General features: G+C 39.8%; 1 protein-coding gene across 1 annotated transcript in view; it reads right to left on the reverse strand.

The window, feature by feature from the left end:
- TEK (TEK receptor tyrosine kinase) overlaps positions 1-24,384 on the reverse strand; it is a 104,097-nt gene that overhangs the window by 39,107 nt on the left and 40,606 nt on the right. Inside the window, exons 3-9 of the mRNA XM_045562255.1 lie at positions 16,697-16,807; positions 15,587-15,739; positions 10,312-10,443; positions 9,667-9,807; positions 7,171-7,299; positions 4,882-5,033; positions 3,130-3,274 (exon numbers count right to left, since the gene is read on the reverse strand). Of these exons, the coding sequence (XP_045418211.1) occupies positions 3,130-3,274; positions 4,882-5,033; positions 7,171-7,299; positions 9,667-9,807; positions 10,312-10,443; positions 15,587-15,739; positions 16,697-16,807 (963 nt within the window). The remainder of the gene's footprint in view (positions 1-3,129; positions 3,275-4,881; positions 5,034-7,170; positions 7,300-9,666; positions 9,808-10,311; positions 10,444-15,586; positions 15,740-16,696; positions 16,808-24,384) is intronic.

The following is a 24,384-nucleotide window of genomic DNA, read 5'->3' on the forward strand; positions in this document are numbered from 1 at the left end:
CATTAATGCTAGTCTGTGATACTTTTACAAGGGTGAAAATAATGCTCCCAAAACTTCCCTCTCAGTAACCCATCATTTTTTAATCATTGTTATTGAGCTTTTTGTTATTTGTTAAACCTCAATATTGTTATTGAGATTCAAAATACATAATGTAAAGTGTAAAAATCTTAAGTGTATTTAGCTCAAGGGACTTTACCTATGTATACACCCATGTAACCACCACCCGGATTATGATAGAGAACATTTCCAGCCGCCCCCTGTGCTCTTTCCCAGTCAACATTCTTTACCCAGAGGTAACTACTATCCTGACTTCTGAAGATCAGTATTGCCTGTTCTTTAACTTTATATAAATGGAATCATAAAGCATGTACTTTCTTTCATTCATTATCATGTCTGTAAGATTCAACCAGATCATTGCAAGAATTCTTTTTTAATGCTGTTTAATTTTCCTCTGCATGACTTTATGGGCTGAATTGTGTTCCTCCCAAAATTCATATGTTGAAGTCTTAACCCCTAGTACCTCAGAATATAACTGTATTTGGAGATAGGGCCTTTAAAGAGGTAATTAATTTAAATGAGTTAATTAGGGTGGGTCATACTCCAATATGACTGGTATCCTTACAAGAAGATTAAATCAGGACACGCAGGCACAGAGGGAAGATCCTGTGAGGACTACAGGGAGAAGACAGCCATCCACAGCCAAGGAGAGAGACCTCAAGAAATCAACTCTGCAGCTGGGTGTGGTGGCTCATGCCTGTAATCCCAGCACTTAGGGAGGCAGAGGAGGGAGGATGGCTTGAGGCCAGGAGTTGGAGACCAGCCTGGGCAACATAGCAAGACTCTGTCTCTACAAAAAAACTAAAAAATTAGCCGGGCATGGTGGCACACACCTGTAGTCCCAGCTATTCAGGAAGGTCAGGTGGGAGAATCACTTAAACCCAGGAGTTTGTGGTTACACTGTTACGATCAGGCCACTGTGCTTCAGCCTGGGCAACAGAGTGAGACGCTGTCTCTAAAAATTAATTAATTAATTAATTTAAAAAAGTAAGAAAAAAAGAAAACAACTCTGTTGACACCTTGATCTTGGACTTCTAGCCTCCAGAATTGTGAGAAGATAAATTTCTGTTCTTTAAGCCACTCATCCTGTAGTACTTTATTATAGCAGCTCTAGCAAACTGACACATATGAATCATACCACAATTTATTTATCTCTTCAAATGTTGATGGGCATTTGGGTTAATTTCAGTTTGGGATTATTATGAATAAAACCTCTCTGAACATTCTTAAAGATGTCTTTTTTGAACATATGTACTCATTCTATTGAGCATATACTTAAGAGTGGAATTGGTAGGTCTTGGGCAGTATACATATTAAAGTACATACGGCCAGTTTTCCAAAGTGATTGTACCAATCTGTACACTGGTAGTGAAGCCTAGTATCTATTTTTTAAAATACCACAAGAAAAGACACTAATATACCTAAGGACTATTTCCATTTTATGGCTATCCACCAATGTGACAGCAAAGAAGCATCATGACTTAGGACTGGAGATGCTTCTACACATTGATGTCATATGCTGTATCTTTCATTAAAAATAAAAATTAGAACCAGTGACTCCTCTGTATGTTAGCAGCATGGTTAGTTTTTGACTTACTATTTTTCATGGGTAGCAAACATTCCAAGAAGCTTAAAAATAAAATAATTTGTCTTGTCTGCATATCATTTCCTTTCTTCTAAAAACATGCAAGATGTAAGAAATTATTTTGGTCATGTGAAAGTTCTACTAAATAAAACAGATTTGAGCTTTTTCCTCTAATCAATAATAACAACAACGATTGTGAGGTGGTTTACATGGATTGTCAGGGCAGAGAATCCGAATCTATAAGGTTGCATGAATGCTACTGCTGTTATTGGCCTTTGAAAACAAACAAAAACTAATGAGTATCTAACATTATCTTACTTACAGAAGTTACCTGTAGGATCTCCCAAGAGATTCCTAATCAAGTAATGAAGTGGGCCAAACACAAATGAACTGTAGTCATCTTACTTCCCCGTCTGTAACACAAGAGACTCAGCAAAATGGTCTAGAAGAGATGGTGCTGGGTCTGGAAGCAGGAGATCCAGGTTCAAAACTACGATTTGTGCTTACTAGCTGAGCCTCTCATACAGGTGGCCCTTCATATCTGTAGGTTCTGCATCCATGAAATCCACTAACCATGGATCAAAAATGTTTGGGGAAAAAAATTGTGTCTGTACTAAACATGTGCAAGCTTTCTCTTCTTGTCATTATTCTCTGAACAAAACAGTATAACAACTATTTACATAGCATTTACATTGTCGTAGGTCTTACAAAGCATCTTAGCCTAGTGCCTTTCCTAGAATATATGGCACAGAGCTGATAGGTGCTTCTGTCTAAACGGGTTCAAAAGTAACTTCCAAATCTAAAATTCCTTATTGTGGCTATGTACACCAGCCAAATTAACTTGGATTTACCTTCACTTTATTTCTTCTCCTCAAGCCACAAAAGTATACATATCCACTCAGATTAATTTGAATTTTAAAATACTAATAGCAGGAAGAATACCTACAGCCCTGAATATGTGAAAAATCATTTATGTTAATCATATAGCATAGTCTGGGCTTCTTATTAAATGAGTCATCCTTGAAATAGGGATTCTTCAAATTATTCTCTATAATAATGAATAAGAAGTTATAACAATAATGATGCTTAACTTTTTATGAAATATAATCACTACCAGACCTGTGATGCCACACAATTCCAAATATTCTATGTATTTAACAAATCTTCACAGTAGCCCTAAGACGTACATAAAATAAGCTCCACTTACAAATAAAAACAGGCTCATGTTAAATTCATTTGCTCAAGGCCACACACAAGATTACAAGTTGTTAGGGACAACATCAAACCCAGGGCTGTGTGACTCCAAAGATCATCCTTTTAGTCTCTTCATTCTATTTTCATGCATACAATTTTTTAAAGGCTTAGTATCCTGGAAAATATTTCAGTGGTCAGCAGGCGTTTTTGTCTAGATACAGCAACTTTTCTTAGCAATACAGAAACACGGTGCATCAAGGATACAAGCTCTTCCTCTGGAAAATGAAACTTACCTTTAACAGAAATGTTGAAAGGCTTTTCCACCATCCCAGCCACTGTGTTCACACTGCAGACCCAAACTCCTGAGTCAGGGGGGAGGATCTGGTGGATGGTGAATATGGCTACTGAGAAAGGATCCGTATGGTTAAAGTCTTTTGGCTGGAAAGGTCAAATACAAAAAAATAAAAACTTCTAGGGAGGCATAAACAAAAAGGTCCAGAACACTGACCCCGTCTCATTGTTTAATAAGAAGTTTTCTAGGAGAGATCAAGAAGCTAAAAGCAATGCTAACATAAGTATTGGCTTATTTCCAAAGCTATTGTAGTAGCCCTGAAAGTTTATATTGGATTGATGCCCTGTCAGATCCTGCTGTTGTATTTGTGTATTTGGGAGTGTGGTGTAAACACTTACAAGCAAGGAGTCTAATTTCTTTTACACTGCCCTTGGTAAGACGTGTTCCTTTCCAGTCTAATACCGGGATGGCTGGGTGGGAGGACAAAGCGGCTTCCTAAGTGTGCTATTAAGTGTGGTTCAGCAGGAAAAGCCAAAAGTCTGAAGACACGTGGACCTCTGCCACTTTTGAGCAATTCGTTAGTTACTTAACTTCCCTCAGCCAGTTTCCACTTCTGCAAAAAAGGGAACAGGTAATGTTAAGGAAGAAGTTACATATAGTATGGTCGATCCTTACTACCTGGTAGCCTTCATTTCCATTAACTCATGAAAAAGCCAACAAGATTTTGGAAGCTGTCAATTGGCTTTTTCTATCTGATGGGCTGAGTGAAATCAGGAGCCTTTGATGTGTGGACACTGGTCAATGGCACGTTCTATGTATCCTGCCCCCAGAAGGTCACTCATATCTGCCTTCTGGGCAAGTTGATTTTCAGTCATTTTTGAGAGAAAAATAAGATATCTATTTTAAAATCTTTAGATACAAATATACATCCACTTCCTGGGGATCACCTGTAACACAGAGAAATTCTGGGTGGCTCCTATGTCTGCTGCATTTGGGATAGTTAGGAGGAAGAAGCAAAGCACGTTAGAAAGGTAACTTAGTCTTTTGTAGCAAAAGAGAACTGCTACAATAGCACCCTCCCCAATGGTGAGCACCAGCAATGAGAGCAAAGTGAAGGTGCGGGGTAAACCCCAGGAACGCACTCAGACCTAAAGGATCCCACAGATCATAGTTTCTGAATTGGAAATGTTGGGAGCAGATTCAAGATCTGTCTATGTAGAGTCAAAGAGATCATGCTGAACTCCCTCTTCCGTACTCCCCTAGTTGTTGCTCCAAAGAGCGTGCTAGGAGTAAGAGGAGTCATCAAAACTCCATGTCCTGGTAGCACCTCGTAGCACCTAAATCTCCTGCTGATTCATGGGTTGCAACACCCTTTTGGGGCCACGGGCCCACCTTACTCTTACTGATACGACTAGTTAGAGACATGGGGCTATTGTGAGGGGAGAGCCTTACACAGGCAGACACGTACTGCTCCCCACACCCAGCTGGACAGTTCTGCAGGATGAGTGTCGTCCCTGACACCCATCTCCATCAATCCCTCTGTGGGCATATTCCCAACCTTGTACTGTGGCACTGGCCAGCAAAGGACTGCAGTGAGTCTGTTCCGCCTCCCCAGGAACAGGGCATTTTATCAAAGCTAACAGCACACTGGCCTAGGAGGAAACAAGCCTCGAGTGGAGCCTTTAGGAGGGTGTGATTACTACACTGAAAACATTTCATAGTGTCAGGTAGGCAGATTAAGAATGGCTCTTACATGGAGCACTGTCCCATCTGGCTTCACCAGGGTCATTTCTTCATTAGTAGGTAGTGGCCAGCCAGAGGCTTTGCAGATGGGGTTAAATTTGCCGCTGTTTACTTCTATGTGATCTGGCAAATCCTCTATCTTTGGGGTCATCCTTGGCATGCCTGAATGAAGAAAACAGCATTGTGAAATCAAATCCTTAACACTGCAGCAATGTAGTAATAAAAATAGCTACTGTAGCAAGTCATGCACTGGGCAAAAACTTTGCAAGTATTTTATTGTTTTATCATCCATAATACACTTGAGGTGGGTGCTATTGTGGTCTCCATTTTATAGATGAGACTGAGGCTCAGAGCCCAGATTCAGGCTCAGGTCTTTATGAATCCAGAGTCCACACTCTTCACCATAAAGCTGATCACCTTGAACACAGGAGTTCGAGACCAGCCTGGGCAACATAGCAAGATCTCGTCTCTACAAAAAATAAAAAAATTAGCGAGGCATGGTGGCACATGCCTATAGTCCCAGCTGCTCAGGAGGCTGAGGCAGAAGGATTACTTGAACACAAAAGTTCAAGGTTGCAGTGAGCTGTGATTGTGCCACTACATTCCAGCCCAGGTGACAGAGCAGGACAAGAAAGAAAAGAAAAGTAAATAAAACAGAAAAAAAGGGAAGGAAAAGAAAAGAAAGGGGGAGAGACAGAGAGAGAAACAGAGAGAGAGAGAGAAAGGAAGTAAGGAAGGAAAGAAGGAAAAGAAAAGAAAGGAAAAGAAAAAGAAAAGAAGGGAAAGAAAAGAAGGGAAAGGAAAGAAAAGAAAGAAAAGAAAAGAAAGAAAGAGAAAAGAACATGTCAAGAATAGGCAAATCTATAGAGAGAAAATATAGTTGACCCTCAAACAACATGGGTTTGAACTGCATGGGTCCATTTATACACACGTTTTTTTCAATAATGTATTGGAAATTTTGGGGGGGGCTGGAAAAATTTGAAACAACTCACAAACTGTGTAGTAGCCTAGAAATATCAAAAAAATTAAGAAAAAGGTAGTTCATGAGTGTGTGTAATATACAGAGATACTAGTCTATTTATGTGTTGATCTACTATTTATGTTATCAGTAATGCTTCCAGTCAACAGTAGGTTATTAGCAGTTAAGTTTTGGAGGGATTCAAAAGTTATATGCAGGCCGGGCGTGGTGGCTCATGCCTGTAATCCTAGCACTCTGGGAGGCCGAGGCCGGTGGATCGCTCGAGGTCAGGAGTTTGAGACCAGCCTCAGCAAGAGTGAGACCCCGTCTCTACTAAAAATAGAAAGAAATGATCTGGCCAACTAAAAATATATATAGAAAAAATTAGCCGGGCATGGTGGCACATGCCTGTAGTCCCAGCTACTTGGGAGGCTGAGGCAGTAGGATGGCTTGAGCCCAGGAGTTTGAGGTTGCTGTGAGCTAGGCTGACGCCACGGCACTCACTCCAACCTGGGCAACAGAGCGAGACTCTGTCTCAAAAAAAAAAAAAAAAAGTTATATGCAGATTCTTGACTCTGAGGAGGGTTGGTACCCCCAACCCCTGCATTGTTCAATGGTCAACTGTAAATTAACGGTTAGCAGAGACTGGGAGGAGGGGAGAATGAGAGTTACTGCTGATGGGAACTAGGTTCATTTTCATATAATGAAAATGTTCTAAAATTAGATTATGGCAACAATTGCACAACTCTGTAAATATACTAAAAACCATTGAATTATACATTTAAAGGGGTAAACATTATGGTATAAAATTATTCTCAATAAAGCCATTTAAAAAAAAAGATAGCAGGCTGTATTTGGTCTGCGGGTCAAAGTTTGCCAACTTCTGACCTAGGATAATTTCTGAACTAGAATTATTTAAAATTTCATTTTGAGTGTAACCTTCTCTATTTGTTTCATTCTTTCTATCTCTTTGTAAAAATACCCTTTGTCCAAATCTCTCCAAAGTAGCTCTGTCCCTGTCATGCATATCAAGGGAAAAGGCTGGTCCCAGAGAAGGATGCAGAAGAGGTGGGTAGAGCTCTCAGCTGGCTAATCCTCACTTAATGTGCCACAGAGAGCACGTGGTTTATTCCTAGTGGAATGAGAAATGAAGATTCCTATGAGTGTCCACAGAAAAGGATTAGAATGCTGTCCTTAGGATTTGGAATAAACTTCTCCCAGATTCTAGATGAAAACTGAAGAGGCTTCAGGATCTCGGGATGCTGGGGCAAGAATTACACCAGCAAAGCTTGGCTCAAACATGCTGAATGTGCCCCTGACTACAGTGTTACCTTGCTTTACCTTCTTTCTCACACTGGAGCCCTTGTCGTCCTGGAGAGCAGAGGCATCCTTGGAACCGGTCACACATCTCCCCATTTGTGCAGCTGCACCTAAGCTTACAATCTGGCCCATAATAACCAGGGAGGCATGCTGTAAACAAAGACATCAAAAACCAGAGTTAATACAGGCGAATGGAGAAAACTAAGGCTAGATAGCTAGTTTTATTTTTCTCTCTAATCTATCAACCTTGCTGGTTCATATAAGGTAGGGTTGATTTATCTGAATTACCAGGAACTTAAAGGGTTGGAAGTTCTGCCTCCAGAAGCGTTGAATAAGCTTCTACCAGACCAACCTTCTCATGGATACAACTACATTCAGAAAACAACTACCTGAAAGCACAAGAGAGTGGGGTGGGGAAAAACAAAACAAAGCAGGTTCTGGAAGGGAATTGAAATTAGGAAGATAGCTTTTAACTTAATTGTTGGGCACAGTTAATACCATGTGAGGAGGCTAAAACTCCAAAGAAAACCTGCAATCTTTCCGGCCTGATGAATCTGTGGACAGAATCAGGGCAACCACAGCCACTGGAAAGTGAGGAAGAAAACCAGAAAGGGCGTGTCAAAGAGAAGTCCCAAATCTTTGGCTGATCCTTGAACCATACCATGCTTGGTGCAGACTCAAAGCAGCCCAGCTAAAGATAAAAGAACTAAACTGAGTTTGACCTGATGCCTAAGAGTTTTCAGTTTGAGTCCTACCAAGTTAATTGCCTGCTATTATAAAACAAAACAAAACAAAATCAACATCCTCAAAAGACTATATCATATTCCAGAGTTGTTACAATGTAACATTCACAATATCCAAGATATAATGCCAAAGTACTCAACATAAGAAGAAAGAGAGCTATGACCCATTCTTAAGAGAAAAGAAACTCAATAGAGATCAATCATGACCACCTAGATTTAGAAATAGACAAGAATTTTAAAGCAACTATAATAACTATGCTCAGTGAAGTAAAAGAAAATATACTCACAACAAATGAAATGAGAACTTTCAGTAGAGAAATAGAAACTATAAAAAAAAAAACAAAAAGAAATTCTAGAATTGAAAAATGCAATGTCTGAAATAAAAATATCTCTGTATAGCCTTAGCAATGGAATGGAGATGACAAAAGAGAGTATGAACTTGAAGCTAGACCAACAGATATCTAATCAGAAGAAAAAAGACAGGGAAGAAGTTAGAAAAAAATGATGAGAGCCTCAGGGACCTATGGGACAATATCAAAAGATCTAATACATGTAATTAGAGGTCCAAGAAGGAACAGAAAGAAAGTGATAGAAAAAAATATTTGAAGAAGTCATGGTTTAAATTCCCCCAATTTGTTGAAATTTATTCTATAATTTGTTAAAACTCCAAGTAGAATAAATATAAAGAAAACTATACCTAGGCACATCATGGTCAAACTGCTAAAAACTAAAATATCAAGAGCGTTTAAAATGTTAGTCTTTTTAAGCCTGTTTTCAATTTTTGCTGTACAGCAAAGTATTTCAGCCATTTGATGTGCAAACTGTGCTTCTTTACTTTAATAAGCTCTTGAAAGGACAGGGTGAAACCACTATTTTCCCTTTGGGAGTCACTGAACCTCCTAGGACCGTTCTTAGAATTTGGTAGATGATGAATGGATTCTGTTGACTGTCTGTCCGTATTTTGGCCAACCATAACATCATTAGAAGGCTTTCAACCAAAACTGCCATAGGTGCTTACCCTTTGGGGCTCTGATGGTTTGTTTCAATAATAAAAATGACAAGATTCAGTCTTTACTTTTGTATCAATCACAACTAAGTAATCTACAGATTCAATGCAATCCCTATCAAAATCACAATACCATTTTTTTAAAGAAATAGAAAAAAAATCCTAAAATTCAGATGGAACCATAAAAAAGACTCAGAACAGCCAAAGAAATATTGAGCAAGAACAAAGCTAGAGACATCATACTATCTGATTTTAAAATATATTTCAAATCTATAGTATCAAATCTCTGAGTAGGTGAAGTTAGTACTGCTTGAGTAAAGTCCACAGCCGATAAGATCTTAACTTCTATTTTTAAACCCCAAATCCCATCTGTATCCAACCTAGAAACTCTAATTTTTATGGCCCACTGAAAAAATTCCATGATTTTCCTATACAAAGCGTGGTTTGAAAATCAACAGTATTGGAACCACCTGGAAGCTTGTTAGAAATGCAGAACTTCAGGCCGCAGTCAGACCCACCAAATTAGAATCTATGTTTTAATAAGATCCCCAGGTGATATGTATGAAAAGTACTTTCTGTGAGGTCCATAGTCTTACTGTGAAAGTATAATTAACTTTGGACAAAAACATCTATGATTGAAAACCCTGTAGCCCATCAATGGGCAGTTGATTAGTCCAGCTATATCCTACGTCGTCATTTCCAGCAACCTGGATCTCCTTTATACACCTGCTAGAACTTTTTCTATTCAAGGGTGTGATTGGTGCATACCTTCATTGCACTGCAAACCCTTCCAGCCTGTGGCACAGGAACACCCATAGGGATCTGAGAGACAGAACACGTAGGACTTGCATCCCTCTGGTCCACTACACCTTTCTTTACAAGTTCTACCAAATGTGTGTAGTTCGCAAGCTTTGGGAAGAAAAAAAGAAAAGCTAATTCAGAGTCAAAAATGCAACCCCTTGAAATGCATAATTCTTCTTTGGCTTAGTCTCTACTAGCCTAGAGAACATGGAAAATAGTCTGACCTCAGCTGTGGCATGGGCAGAATGAACACACCATTATGGCCCATTTTACGGATAATGAAACTGCCCCACAGAGCCACACCACTAACACCAGCACCACCACCATCAGGATCACCATTCACAGTTATGCAGGTTGTACACTGCACAAATCTAGGGGGTGACATTCACGTTAAAGACATCATAGATTTGTATATTGATTATAATTTTCCAGTGGTTGGCAATAAAGAAGCTTAAGGAAAGAGCATCTTTTTCTAATTCACACAAAGGTATCATATGGTCTAATGGAGGCCATTTAGCTTCTATTACCACCTGTGTCCGGATCTAAAATTCTAGATCCAGCAATGATGGCTTTTTAAATCCACAGCTTACTTATCAAGAACTCTGGACTTACCCTTCTCACATGTCTTCCCCATAAACCCAGGGGGGCAAATGCATTCTCCAGTATCTTCATGGCAGACACCATTATTCACACAAGCAGTACAGAGATGGTTACATTCAGGTCCCCACTTTTGAGCTTCACATCCTTTTGTTAAGGAAAACAAGACTGTAATGAGTAGAGCACATTCACTCAACAAACAAACCTTTGTTGATCACCTACTATGTGTAAAAAGAAAATAACAATCTCAGGACCACCTCTACCTCAACTCCTTATGCAAAAGGGGAGGTAAAGGCCTCAGGCACCTGTGAAGAATGGCACCACAGATCATTCATTAAGGAAATTCCTTGCTGGCCTCCCATAGCAAGGACATGAGAATTGTAACTTTAGGTCTTCAGGCTAAGTCTAGCTCCTAAAACTGAAGTCTGTTCCTGTTCCACACTAACAATGAATTACAAGTTCGTCTTCACAAGGCCAGAACAGTGACAACACAGGATCAGACATTCTTCCTTCTCCCCAGGAACACCTACATCATTGATGTTTCCTTCACTCCCTTCTTCTCCTCTAACATTTGCCTTATCTTTTTTTTTTTTAATTTCAGCTCTTCATGGGGATACAAAAGCTGAGGTTATATACATTGTCCGTGTCCCGCCCATCCCCCTACATTTGCCTTATCTTATATAAAATGCAGATTTTCCTGGGTCTCACAAGAATGTAACCATTTTCTCTACTACCCCCACACTTTTTTTTCTTTCTGTATGCCTTTAAATGCTGAAACTTCCAAATTCTCCTTCAGAAAAACAGCCATAGGTTTGTCTGTGGTTTTTGTTTTTCCCCAGTGTGTCCTCAACTTTGGCTTAATAAACCTCTGTTGATTGAGATCCTTTGCCTCGGCTGCTTATTTTGGGTCAACATACGTGTCAGTCATTTTAGTGGACACTGGTAACTGAGCACAAAATACAGTCTCTGCTCTCTAAAAGGTAATAGAGACAGACATGTGAACAGGAGATGACACTAGAGACAAAAACAAGGAGTACTAATCCTGTCTTGGGCATGGAAGAGGGCATAAAGGAAGGCTTCCCAGAGGAGGTGGTATCTGAGCTGAATTTGCAGGGCCACCTAGGTAGCAAAGAAGATAAGGCTGGAGAGTGTGTTCCAGGCCAAGGCAAGGCATGGGAGGGAGCAAGGCATGGGAGGGAGCACGGCTTGTTCAGGAAGCTGTAGGTATGCTTAGAGACTGGAGTCCTAGTTTCCAAAGTGGGAATCTCTTAGAAATGCAAACCTCAAACCGCCCCCACCCACAATCCACTGGATGAGAAACGCTGGAGGTGGCCTAGTAATCTCTGCTTAACCAGGCCTCCAGGTGATTCTGGAACATGCTAGAGTTTGAGAACTTCAGGCCTAGAGAATGTGGAGGAGGGATAAGGCTAAAAGGGAAATAGGAACTAGTAGCATCCACCTATTTTTTCAGCTGATAAAGACATAAGGGTGAAACAAGATAGGCAAAACCTAATGTGTAAGGATGGTAAAATCCTTCTAGAATCAGATTTCCTGGCTAGTTCTCTCCAACACTTGAGGATTTTAGACTGTTAATTAGGTTAAAAGATACCTTCTAATATAAGGAAAATCCAAGGGGGTTGGGATGATCCTTTGTGATCAGGGATTTAGTTTCATTTCTCATCTGAAGGGAACTAGTGTTTTTGCCCCGTTAGTCTCACAGTGGTAAGCTTGGACCTGTGCCTACAGCAGATGTTAACCTGATAATTTCTTTGCCAAGAACTCCTTGTTATCAGTATTTTCTCTACAACAATCAGGAAGACTGTCAACACAGACCATTTCTTATAGTCTTCCACTTAGTAGATAAATGCACAAAATGTCTAAAAGCGAATATTTATTAATATATTCCTCAATATGTAAAGGGAAAGAGGCTATGGACAATTAGTGATGTCTTGAGAGCCAGGCCACAGGTTATTTGCACATGTTGGAAACGAATGATGGCAGACAATGTCAATGAAAATGAGTTCCCTGTTACATTAAACTGTGTTCTCTAGTCCTGTACCTTCCTGTAGACCTATCCCAACTTCACACCTAATCCTGGGAAGGAGAAAAAGATAAAGCTCTAGAGAATAGTAGGGATTATCTCTTGGGGATGGAGGAGTCAGGAAAAGAGCTTTTTGATAAGCAACAAGTAGGCAATTAGACATCTATTTTCTTCAAAAGCCTTGTGATTCTGTATTTTAGGAATCACATATTCATGGCATACAGAGAAAAATCCTATATTGTGAGAAATCTGGTCAGGAATTGAATTTATACAGAAAAAAATTTCCTATAAATATAACCATTGTGATTTTTAATACAAAATCTTTAAGCAGTATTTCTAGGCTTCAGTTTATCCTGGGGGGATACCCTATAGTTATGAGAAATGGACAAATGCCTTTAACTGTACATCATTTTTTACTAAACATCAAAGAATTCATACTGGGGAAAAGTATTCTTAAATGAATGACTAGAGCCCAACTTGAACTTTCTTAGAATGATTTTAAGTATTAGCAGTGCTTCTCATATGGTTTCATTAAAATACCCCTAACAACAAAAGGGGAATGAACATGTAGTCCTAGCAATCTCAAAAGAGATAACTTGGAGATCAAAATGTGTTTAAAATCTTTTGCTTTATCCTAAATGTTCAGATGAATTTTAAATTCAATCTACACTATGCTAAATCATGTTTGTTTTAACATTTAAAAAATTTTTTAAAGCTTTAAGCCTTTTACCATTGTGATAATATCATATAATAAGAAATATATATTTGGTCTTTTCTGGTTCCTGGCACACAGATACTAAAACCCTTGGAATTTCTGGAAAACTAAGAGGGCCTCAGCCGGCTGTGGTGGCTCATGCCTATAATCCTAGCACTCTGGGAGGCCGAGGCGGGAGGATAGCTTGAGCTCAGGAGTTCAAGACCAGCCTGAGCAAGAATGAGACCCCATCTGTACTAAAAATATTTTAAAAATTAGCCGGGCGTCATGGTGTATGCCTGTGGTCCCAGCTACTCGGAAGGCTGAGGCAGGAGGATCACTTGAGCCCAGGAGTTTGAGGTTGCTGTGAGGCACGGCACTCTACTCAGGGCAACGGAGTGAGACTCTGTCTCAAAAAAAAAAAAAAAAAAAAAAAAAAAAGGGCCTTTTGTATACTAATGAGATGACTGGTGGATGGGGACCCCTAGATAGCTTCAGAATGAGGGCTAGTCACAAGACCAATGCATGATTGGGACATCCAGCCCAACCCCTTAATCTCTAAGGAGGGGCTAAGGGCTGAATGGTGAGTTGATCACCAATGGCCAATGAATTAGTCAATCATGCCTACCTAGTGAAGCCTTTATAAAAACCCAGAAGGACAGTGTTCAGAGAGCTTCTGGATCGCTGAACACATGGAGGTTCCTGGAGGGTGATGCGCCTGGAGAGGGCATGGAAGCTCCGCACTCCCTTCCCACACCTTGCTCTGCATATTTCCCTCTGACTATTTCATCTGTATCCTTTGTATATTCTCTATACTAAACCAGTAAATGTGTTGCCCCGAGTTCTGTGAGCCATCCCAGCAAATTAATCCAACCTAGGGAGGGAGTGTTAAGAGAACCCGCAATTTATAGCAGTTTGTTAGAAGCACAGGTCACAACTTGGGGCCTGCAACTGGCATCTGAATTGGAGGCAGTCTTATGGGACTGAGTACTTAACCTGTAGGATCTGACACCAGGTAGACAGAGTCAGAATTGAGTTAAATTGTAGGAAACACAGCTGATGACGGCTGGAGGACTGCTTGGTGTGTAAGAAAACCCCCCACACGTCCGGCGTCAGAAGTGTTGTGTTCATGAGAATAGAGATTAGGAAAAACAGTTTGGTTTTCTCATCTCAAACAACCATATATCAACATCTGATGTTTCCGATATTCCTAGGAAACGTACCCACCATTTACCCTCTGAATATGCCTGTACATGATGTTGTATCAGACTACAGAGAAACTATCTAAATGAAATAAATGCAAATTGCTTCCTTGTCATTTGGACTTTCCTGTGTAGTAGAATAAAAGGGAACGTTGCTTGCTTCTCCCAAGTCAACAGAAACTTCATGTAGAGGTAATTGTGAAGCAAACTACTGGAAGCTGAAAACTGTAGTTTTGCTGTCATCATAAGTTATATTTTTCTAAAGATTGGTCTTATAAAAAGGCTGCTTTAACATTTAACAGAAGAAAACTCAAACACAGTAGTCATCTAGGAAGAAACAAATCATGGGTACATAGGCAGATTCCTCTTGACTCAAGCTCAAATAGTCCTGCTTATAAAATACCTTGCTGTATTTTATACTCATAGAGGTGGCTTAGCATGGGGCATAAACTAGATGAATGACACTTTTCATACTTCTGTTGTCATATTTTAGTGTCTATTTATCTAATTATATATGTATCTGCTCTGATTGGGAATTACCCAAGGGACAAGGATTTATCTTATGATCCTGTATTCTCAATAGCAATACAATTCTTGGCACAGAGTTATGATAAACATATTTTGTTCAATGAATGAATGAATATAATGCAAAGCAAAATCAATAATCTTCATGAATTAGAGATACCAATCATTAGAGGAATGACAAAGCAGCCCAGGTATTTAGGCCTAAAGACCTGAATATTTAATATCACGAACATTTAATATACTTAACATAGCTGGGAAAAATTCAGGGCAAATCTTTTGCTTTCTATACATCAATTTCCTATAAAAGTTATGGGAAAATGTAATGGTGATAGTTACTCACAACTTCAATAGTTATAATGGGAAAAATAAAAGTTTTCACTAGTTCAAACTCCTGCATTTTTCAAACCTGAAAATAAAAATCATCTTTGAGAGTTAAATGATCTGGAAAGATCCACCAAGTTCTCATTGGTCTAGGTTAGTGGACATCTGACATAGGTTAGGCCAATCTGATTCTTTATCCTAGGGATTCAAAATTTCGAAGTAAAAGAAACACTGTTGAAGTTGAGTTATGGTAATGGCAGCAGCCTAGAGGGAAAGTCCACTCCCCTCCCTGCCCCCCACCTCCCACTGCTCAGACCCAGATCTTCCCTGGAGCTTGTCTTTTCTGGAACTTGTTTGTCAGCTTTCCATCAATTTCTTAAAAGTCCTTAGTATCCTATCCAACCAATCTCTATTTTTTTGCTTAAGAATCCAGGGTTAATTTATGATACTTGCACTAAAAATCCTAACAGCTACACCATCACAGATGGTGGCCTCTCAGTCACTTACTCCGGACTATCAGCCTGGTGAAGGCCGAGGTGAAGAGGTTTCCTCCTATGTACCTGGCCGAGTACACGCCGGCGTCCTGGGGCTGAGCGTGAGGCAGGTGCACTTCTAAAATATCCGGTACTTCGTGGCGGGGCACTGAATGGATGAAGGACCCTAGTAATCAAGAAAAGTGGAGAATGATAGGTCACACTCAAACCCTCCTGTGTCCTCGTCTGGCCTCTCCACTTAATCAGCTTGCCGTGACCTGATAAAATGTGCTCTCACACATTGGATGCGGGAGAAAAATGAAAAGGCAGAACTATGCAATGCTCTCCCAATCGTGAAGAAAGGCATGGTGATAGAGCAGACAGGTTAGCCTGCAGGATCTACCCCCAAACACATGAAGATGGAGGTAGTCTAAGTTCTTATGTTCTACAGGGAGAGGTGAACAGAGAGCAGCAGGCAAAGCTAGGTGGGAAGTGTCAAGTAACCCTGTCAACTTAGCAGGTAACCAGAAGACACCTAGAATCACTGCTCTAACCCAGAAATCCTATCCACCCACAGAATTCAGAATGGTCCCCATCAGTATTCCAGCTGGATCAGGCAACTGTACCAAACCATAGCTAGGACCTAGACAGGTTTGGATTATAGAGTTGGACCTCCAGAACTGCTGACAATTGGCTTCCCAGGTTTACTATGGTCATTTCCTTAATTTTATAATCAAACCTCACATTTTACATAACTGAATTTAGGACTTCACTTATCACATTATGATGGGGTTTTATTGTATGTACAATGTATGCACATTCATGTTTATGAATGTATATATCTATCATATATATGTTATATATATAGTGTGTGTGTGTATATATATATATATGTGTGTGTGTGTGTATATATATATATATATATATATATATATATATGTGAGTTCCACTTTGATTTGCTCAAGTACCCAAACATCTCACCTAAGAGGGCTCCTATCATACACAGAAGTTGGTAAGCTTGCATCATAGCAGCTTTGCTTCAAACATCTGCCCCCAAGACTGCAATAGGATAATGAGTCAATATGTTATGTGTTATCTGATGTCTCACACCATGGTGCCGGAAGGAAATGAAACACTCACTCACCATTTTTGTAAATCACTGCATCTTCTTCTTTAATCAATACCTTTTTGAAAGATATGTTCACATTATCTCCTCTGTCCACAGTCATAGTTAAAGTAGCTGGTAGGAAGGAAGCTTTTAAAGGAGAGAGAGAAAACAAATACCAAAAATAAGGTCACGCATTTTCTCCAGGAGCAACTGAGCTTTGAGAATCAGTTGCCTCAAAAGATGAGGGAAGGGACCAGCTAGGAGTCAGCTAGTTTTTAGGATATGAAAAACAGTGGTAACTAATGGGTTTTAATCTTTCTTAAGGTTGTGGCCTTTTTTAAGAATTTGATGAAAGGAATGGTCATTTCCTCTATAAAAATGTAAACATATATAAATGATGTATATATACACAATTTTTCCACGCATCTATTTGGGGAAGTGAGGACTCAGTGTTGATTAGCACAGATTGAATATCCCTTATACAAAATGCTCAGGACCAGAGTGTTTCAGATTTTGGGGTTTTTCAGATTTGGGAATATTTGCATTCTGTCAGTTGAATAAAAATCTAAAATCTAAAATGCTCCAATGAGCATTTCCTTTAAGCATCATATTGATGCTCAAAAATTTTCATATTTTGGAGCATTTCAGATTTCATATTTTTGGATTTGAGATCCTCAACTGTATTTATTATCAAAATAAGTCATGATATTAACAATAAACCTCATTACCTGTGAATCTGACATCCTTCTCCAATCTCTACCAAGTTCCTCAAAGTAGAAAAAAATATGAATGGAATATGAGTTTCCCCAAAGTAGAACAGAAAAAACATTTGTCAAATGGCTTTTCCCTTGTTCCTTTGTGTTGTTGTTGTTGTTCCAAATAATTCTTATTGCTTTAGAATGCCACAAGCCTTTCTCAAATGGAATGAGAACAATGCTGGACTTATTACTAATGCTGTAAATATTGGAATACTGAAGAATAAAGACAAGGATGGGATCCAATATCTTGCCTTCTACCCTTTAATTATACATGTATGAATTGACACAATTATGGAACTAGACAGTGCTAGGAGAAAACAAGGGAAGTTATTCTATATTTGACTTTTAAAAGCATAAGCCAGTTGACTGAAAATTTCTGTTTCTGTGTCAAGCTTGGAACACAACATTTCCTGATTCCCTTGGCTTATTGGACAAGATGTGTAAATAAAATCTTCTAACATTCTCCCAGCAACTAGAGTTTCTGAATTCCTTTAACTTATACCATAATCTGCAGAGAGCCAAACTCTGTGGAATAAGGCGGTATTAACTTTAGGCTTTTAAAAATTAAGCCAATGTTAAAAATATAAGGATCATTCCTAAAAGAAGAGAAGTAGCCTATATAACTTTCTTCAACATAGAGGGCAGGAGAGAAGGGAAATAAACAAAAGACATAAAATGAGAAAAAAAGGCCCGAAGAAAATTATGGTATGGAAAAGATAGAATAAGATGGCAGAAGGAAAGACAAATATATGTTAAAAGAGGATCTTGGAATGAATTCAGATAAGAAAATCTTATATTTTAAAGTTTAAATCCTAAAATACATATATAACTATGTGCTCTTTCCATGAATTATACATTAAACGTAATGACACATCAGCTTGAAATATAAAGGGATAGAAAAATATATACTGAACTAATACCAACTAAAAGAAGCTAGTATTGTAACATTGATACAGAAAAAAAGTTATTCTAAAGCCAAAACAAACTTTAGGGATAAAGATGGTGTTTACATGAATAAGACAGAACCATCTACCATCTAATAAAATCTTGTTAGAAGATTTAATACACACATCTTGTTCAGGAAGATATAATAATCCTGAACTTATATATGCATCTAACAATAGAGCTTTGAAACTCATGAAACAAAAACTGACAGAATTTAAGAAACTACAAGCACAGTGGAAACTTTCAGAAAATTATTAATCAGACTGAAAATTATTAAGGAAATATAAATATTTTAATAACATGATTAAAGATCTGTTGGATATTCATGAAACCCTATGCCCAGTTATCTAAATACATGTTATTTTCAAGCACATTGCCTCCCTATTTAGCCACAAAGCGCATCTCTGTGAATAACAAATTCTCTGACCACAAGGTACCTACATTAGAAATCAATAGTAAAACACCTTGTACCCAAAGATATGAATTTCTATAGAGTTTCAGCCCAGGACCAAGCCTTGAGGCTCGTAGCAACTGCTATTGGGGACCTCATGGTGACTCAGCTGGTCACTGTGCCATCGTTCTCCTCTCATCTGTGGCTTTCAGATGGGTGGCTTGGGAGAGACCAAGTGCTGCGAGTACTGCGGGCTTGGACAGCTACCCTGTGAGGACAGAAGATACTTCTGACACATGCTCAGAAGCACCTAGGCTTTAGGTTCTTCTGCTTGCTTTCCTCAGCTATGGGCTGTGCCTGCTGACCCAGGCATGGTCCCCTGTCAGGCCTTCCCTGATGGTCAGGTATGTGAATGCTTTGGTGCAGACGCTGACCTGGAGCAAACCCAGGGAGCGTGGCATAAAACAAAGGGCAGTGTGTGCACTGCAGTCAGACAGTCCTGGGCTGGAATCCACCCTCTGCCACTTACGGGACTTTTCTGAGCGAGTTACATCAGCTCTGCACATCTCAGTTTCCTCATCTGTAATCCAGAAGCAATAACGTCTACCTTCACAGCTTGTTAAGAATATTAAATGATGTAAGCTAAGCCCCGAGGTGCTTGGAAGAGGTCCGTGTAAATAGACGGCAACGCTGCTGTGCTGACACTTAGCATGTGGACCCGAGGGGCAGCTTTCCCCACAGTACGAGAAAGGACCAAGCACACAGGGGAAGGTAGGCGGGAACTGGACGGCCAGGGGACGGGCTTCGTGGGGCTCCTGCTCACACTGACACGGTGCTTCATCTAGCCACACCGACGCGGGCATCTCTTGCTCTCTGTGACCTGCTCCTAGGCGCCCGGGAGAATTTTTTCTGATCATTTCACACTGTTGTCCCTTTCTGTGTGGCTTGTTTATATTTTCTGCCCCTGTGTGTGAAGACTGTTTAGCTGACCGTGGCAGTTCTCAGCACTGTGTTCTGAAATGAAACACACCTTCCCCAGTAGGCTCCATTCCAACAGTCCCACCCTCCCCTACTCTGTGGCTCTCTATTCTTTCAGACTTTGTGCCTTTTAAGCTGTTTTCTCAGGGGCACCATCACACCAGGGTTCGCTGCTGTCCAGCCTGTTACCTCCTGCATTAATGTCTCTAGGCTGATTGTTCTCTGCTGAGTACTAATGGAGGAGTTCCGACTTTCACGGTCTACTTCAGTCTTGGTAATGACACAAGCCTGGCTTGTGTTTGGTTCACATATTGATGTCATGTGACTTGACTGGATCATAAAAACAAAAAGCAACTTTTAACAGTACCTACTGTGGACCAAGTGCAGTTCTAAGCACCTTACATAAATTTAATTTTTATAATATTTCTATGAGATAGGTACTCCAATTATCCTAACTTTATAAATTAGAAAACTAAGGTATAGAGAGGCTAAGTAACCTGTCTAAGATCACACAGCAAGTACATGGGAGAGCCAGAATTTGAACCAGGGAACCTGGCTCTGGAGGCTCTCATAGATTATGTAATGTTAGCACTCAAAAGGCTTTCAAGTCCAACCACCTTATTTCATAAATCAGATTACTGAGGCCTGGGTTAGAACATGACTTAAGATTGTTTGGCTGGGCTAATTAAAGAACAGAACTTAACTAAGAACACAATCCACTTATTCATTAAGGGCTGGAGAAAAAAGCAGATGGTAATAAAAGTTCTACACAAAGGTATTTCTCATGGATGAAAAACAACTGAGCTAAATTTCAGTTGTCCCCTTTAATGTTAGATAAGTGACCAGGGTAATAATGTAGTTTTATGTCCATTACAACTTTGTACAATTTTCGCAACAGTCCTATGTAGACAGTATACCCACAGTTTACCAATGTGGGAGATGGGGTTAAGGACAACTGTGTGTGGAATTTGAGACACAGTCTCAAGATCTCCACGCTCATTCCCTAACACCAGCTCTCCAGACTTATCATTCTCCAGGCCCACGCTCTTACCTCTCAATTCCAGCCATTCCAACTATATTAAGTTCCTCAAACCAACCTCGTGACCACTCACGTCCAAGTCATGTGTTTCCTTCCTTCTCTTCTACCCCTTTCCCCCACGCCTCTCCAGCTCCCACTCACTCATCAGTCTCCATTTAGACGTCTCCAGGGACCTTACACAACTCCTGGAATACAGGTTGGGTGTTCTCATGGCTACTCTCCAAATACCCTGCACGTCCTCATTGCAGCCCCACTCGTGGTGTGTCTTCTCTGCTAGACAGAGTGTTCCAGGAGAGCAAGATCTTATCTATTCTGAAAGGCAGCATGGGGTGGTGGTTAGATCCGGCCTCTGGAATCAGGCCTGTCTTTACCTTCCCAGATCCAACACTCACCAGCTAGTGAACACCCCTAAGATGCAATAGCTATAAGTCTCATCTATTTATGGGGTCCTTAAAGTCTTCATCTGACATGTATTTGATAAAGACTAAATTAGATAGTAATGTTTATGAAGTTGTGAAGGGAATGTCAGGCACATAATGAGTATTCAGGAAATGCTAAAATCATTGCATCCCCAATGGGTGGCACAAGGAGAGAGAGGTTCAAGCATCATTGTGGAATGGAAGAAAAAATGAACAAATCTGATTTCAAGTTTTCCTATTTCCTTTTACTTTTAACATGTTCATTTGTGTTATTTAGAAATGAATGGTTCCTCTCTATCAGCTTCACAAATCATGTTTGGGGAGTTTGATGTTTTTAATATAAAGCTATTTCTCAAATGAAAATAGTAATTAAAAAAACATTTGTTTCTCCTGATGGGTCATTCTGAAACCAATTTTTGGATCTAAAAACGTTTCATACTTTATTTATAACTCCCTACCTTCAAATGAAATAATCAGTGAGGTTTGAACAAACTGCTGTTGACTGGTTTGGATGATGCCATTGATAAAAAACAGCCTGGCTATTTGGGCTGTGTGAGCCAATTTAAGCTGTGTTTTGGCACATCGCAAATGGATTTTCCACTTCCTCCCCAGATGCACGAGTCAGCAGCAAGCAGGAATATATTTATGTTTATCCTATCCTGCTGTGTCCCTGAGCAGAGCAGTTCTGAGTTCCCATGATGTTTTACTAGGGAATTAACAGTGGCCTGAAGACACAGTTTTGGAGGTTTGTCCTGACTCACCATAATGGATTTTACTTTCCTTGCATGGTATTCACCCCACTGGCTGGTCAGCAAGAGAAATAGAACCAGTACGCTAGCCTGAGTTGTTATTGTCAAAATATAGGGGAGAACATGCTCCTTATTTTTCTATCAACTGCCACAATTACATTAATGCACGATATTAAAAATTTCTATAATTGAATAAGAAAATACTTCCATCAAATTATTAATCACAGACACTATAATGATAGTTATTGAACATTTACTATAAACTGGATGATAGTTATCTTTAAGTGCTTCATTTAATTTTCAAATATTTGTGATAAAATCTCTATCCCAATTTTTTTTTCCAAATGAGGAAAAACTATGATTTCAATTAAATAGCGTGTCCTAGGCCATCCCACTCAATTGCAGAGTGAGGCTCAAACCCATACTTGCCTGACTTCTACTCTCACACCCTCTACTCTGTGCCCTGGGTTGCTTGTTAGGGTTTCCTGTGGAATAATTGTACTTTATAAAATAAGTGCCTAGAATCAGGGAGAGTTGTTAACATTAAGTGAGAGTGATATGCAAAGGGTAATGCAGTGGTTATAAATGCAGGCTCTGAAGTCAGATCTTTTGGCATCAAATCGCATTCCCACCATTTAAAAACTGCTATTCTTATTATTATATACCTTTCTGCAATGTCTCACTTTATGTAAGCTTTCAAGAACACATCTACTGTGTAAATTGATGCACTCATGGGAACTGGCTTCTTATATACACCATCTTATTTAAAAAAAACACAATTTTGTGGGTATTATTGTACCCATTTCACAGATGATAAAAAAATAACGCCAACAGAAGTAAACTCGCCTAAGGCCACACAGCTGATGAGTGGTAGAGAAAGAATTAAAACTCAGGTGAGTATAAGTCTAAAAGCTGTGTTCTCTTTACTGCTGCTCACTGTCCAAGCCTGCCTTTTCCTCACTTAACTGAATTTAAGCTATCCTTTACTCTAGGTTTGGAGGGATCATTACAATGCTTTTTAACTCCCAATGCTCTGGTTCAATATGCTCTACACATTCTTATTTATTAATTGTCAAGGACAATCACAGGACAGCCCAGAAAGGGCACAGTGGCACTTCACGTTTCATTCTCATGAAACCGTTGGGGCACAATCTCAGATCATTTTCACTGAGAATGTGGAAACATCAGCAGAAGAAAATTAGTCTTTATACAAGTCAAATCCAAAATGACACATATGAAAAATAATAGAGCTGACTTTCAGCCGTGATAGCTTTGGCACACCTCATATCCCTTTGTTCAACCTCTCTTCCCTCACCGGAGGGCTGCATTCCTGGGAATTTCTGTTGTGCACTTTTCCCACTTACCCTGGTGTCATTTAAAGGTGAATATTATAATTTTACTAAGAGAACCTTTTCCTTCATTTGTAATAAATAGTGATTTTATCACTTTTGACCTTAAAATGAGTTTGCTGCCTTCAAATCTTTTCATTATTACCATTTGCGAATTTAAAGAAATGTTTTCAGGTGGACCCCAGCTAGAGGCTAGTCCTAAGCACTTGCTGCTTGAAGTAGAGTCCGTGAGCAAGCAGATTCTCACCACCTGGGATCTTGTTAGAAATGCAGACTCCAAGGACTCTCCCTAACACCTACTGCATCAGTAGGTGATCCACGGGTGATCTATAAGCACGTTCAACTCCAAGAAGCACTGATCTAAAAAACTGCAAATTCTTATACTATATAAGAAACTGTCAGAAACGTGCAGAGGTGTGTTACTTATCTGGATTAGCGTTATCATTAAAAGTCAAACTTGTAAAGATCTCACAACGTCATTATTTCATGAAATGACAAACCCTCATTTGCCATCATTTCATGAAATGACAGCCCCTGTGGTTATGACAATATTAATTTGCAAAGGATGCATTCATTTTAGGTATAACAGCCAGAGAGCTGATGGGTGAGGGGCCAGATCCTCCTGGGCAGAACAAAGAGGGGTCATCTCTGCTGGAATTTTGTCCCTTCCTCCCTGCAGATAGCATCAAGAGCACCAGAAGTCAACCTGTCTGTCTCAGCCTGGGAGCCTTAGACAATCATTAAATAATATTTGCAACACGGTCTCCCCCCAACTGCCATCAGATTGATGGACTGTCCTAAAGATTTAGCTTAGGATCCACCGCTATTTTGGAGAAGAGCTCCATCACATCACTGCCTTGTGGGGTGGTAGCAAAGAGTAATAATCCTCCCTTAGACAAGGCTCTCTGAATCCTCCTTCAAAATTCTGGTGTTTTCTGAGGTGGGCCCAGGTATTTGCTAAAATTAGATCACAGTCCCTTTCCAACAGTAGTAGCCTGCAAAGAGGGCCCCAGTTCTCCGTCCTTCCGTGTATCCATACTCCCTGCCATTTCGGTTTGTAGTACCCTCTCACCCTCACTCCAGGCTCAGCGGTTGG

Source organism: Lemur catta, chromosome 10 (genome assembly GCF_020740605.2).
Source record: "Lemur catta isolate mLemCat1 chromosome 10, mLemCat1.pri, whole genome shotgun sequence".
In the NCBI taxonomy this organism is placed as follows: Eukaryota; Metazoa; Chordata; class Mammalia; order Primates; family Lemuridae; genus Lemur; species Lemur catta.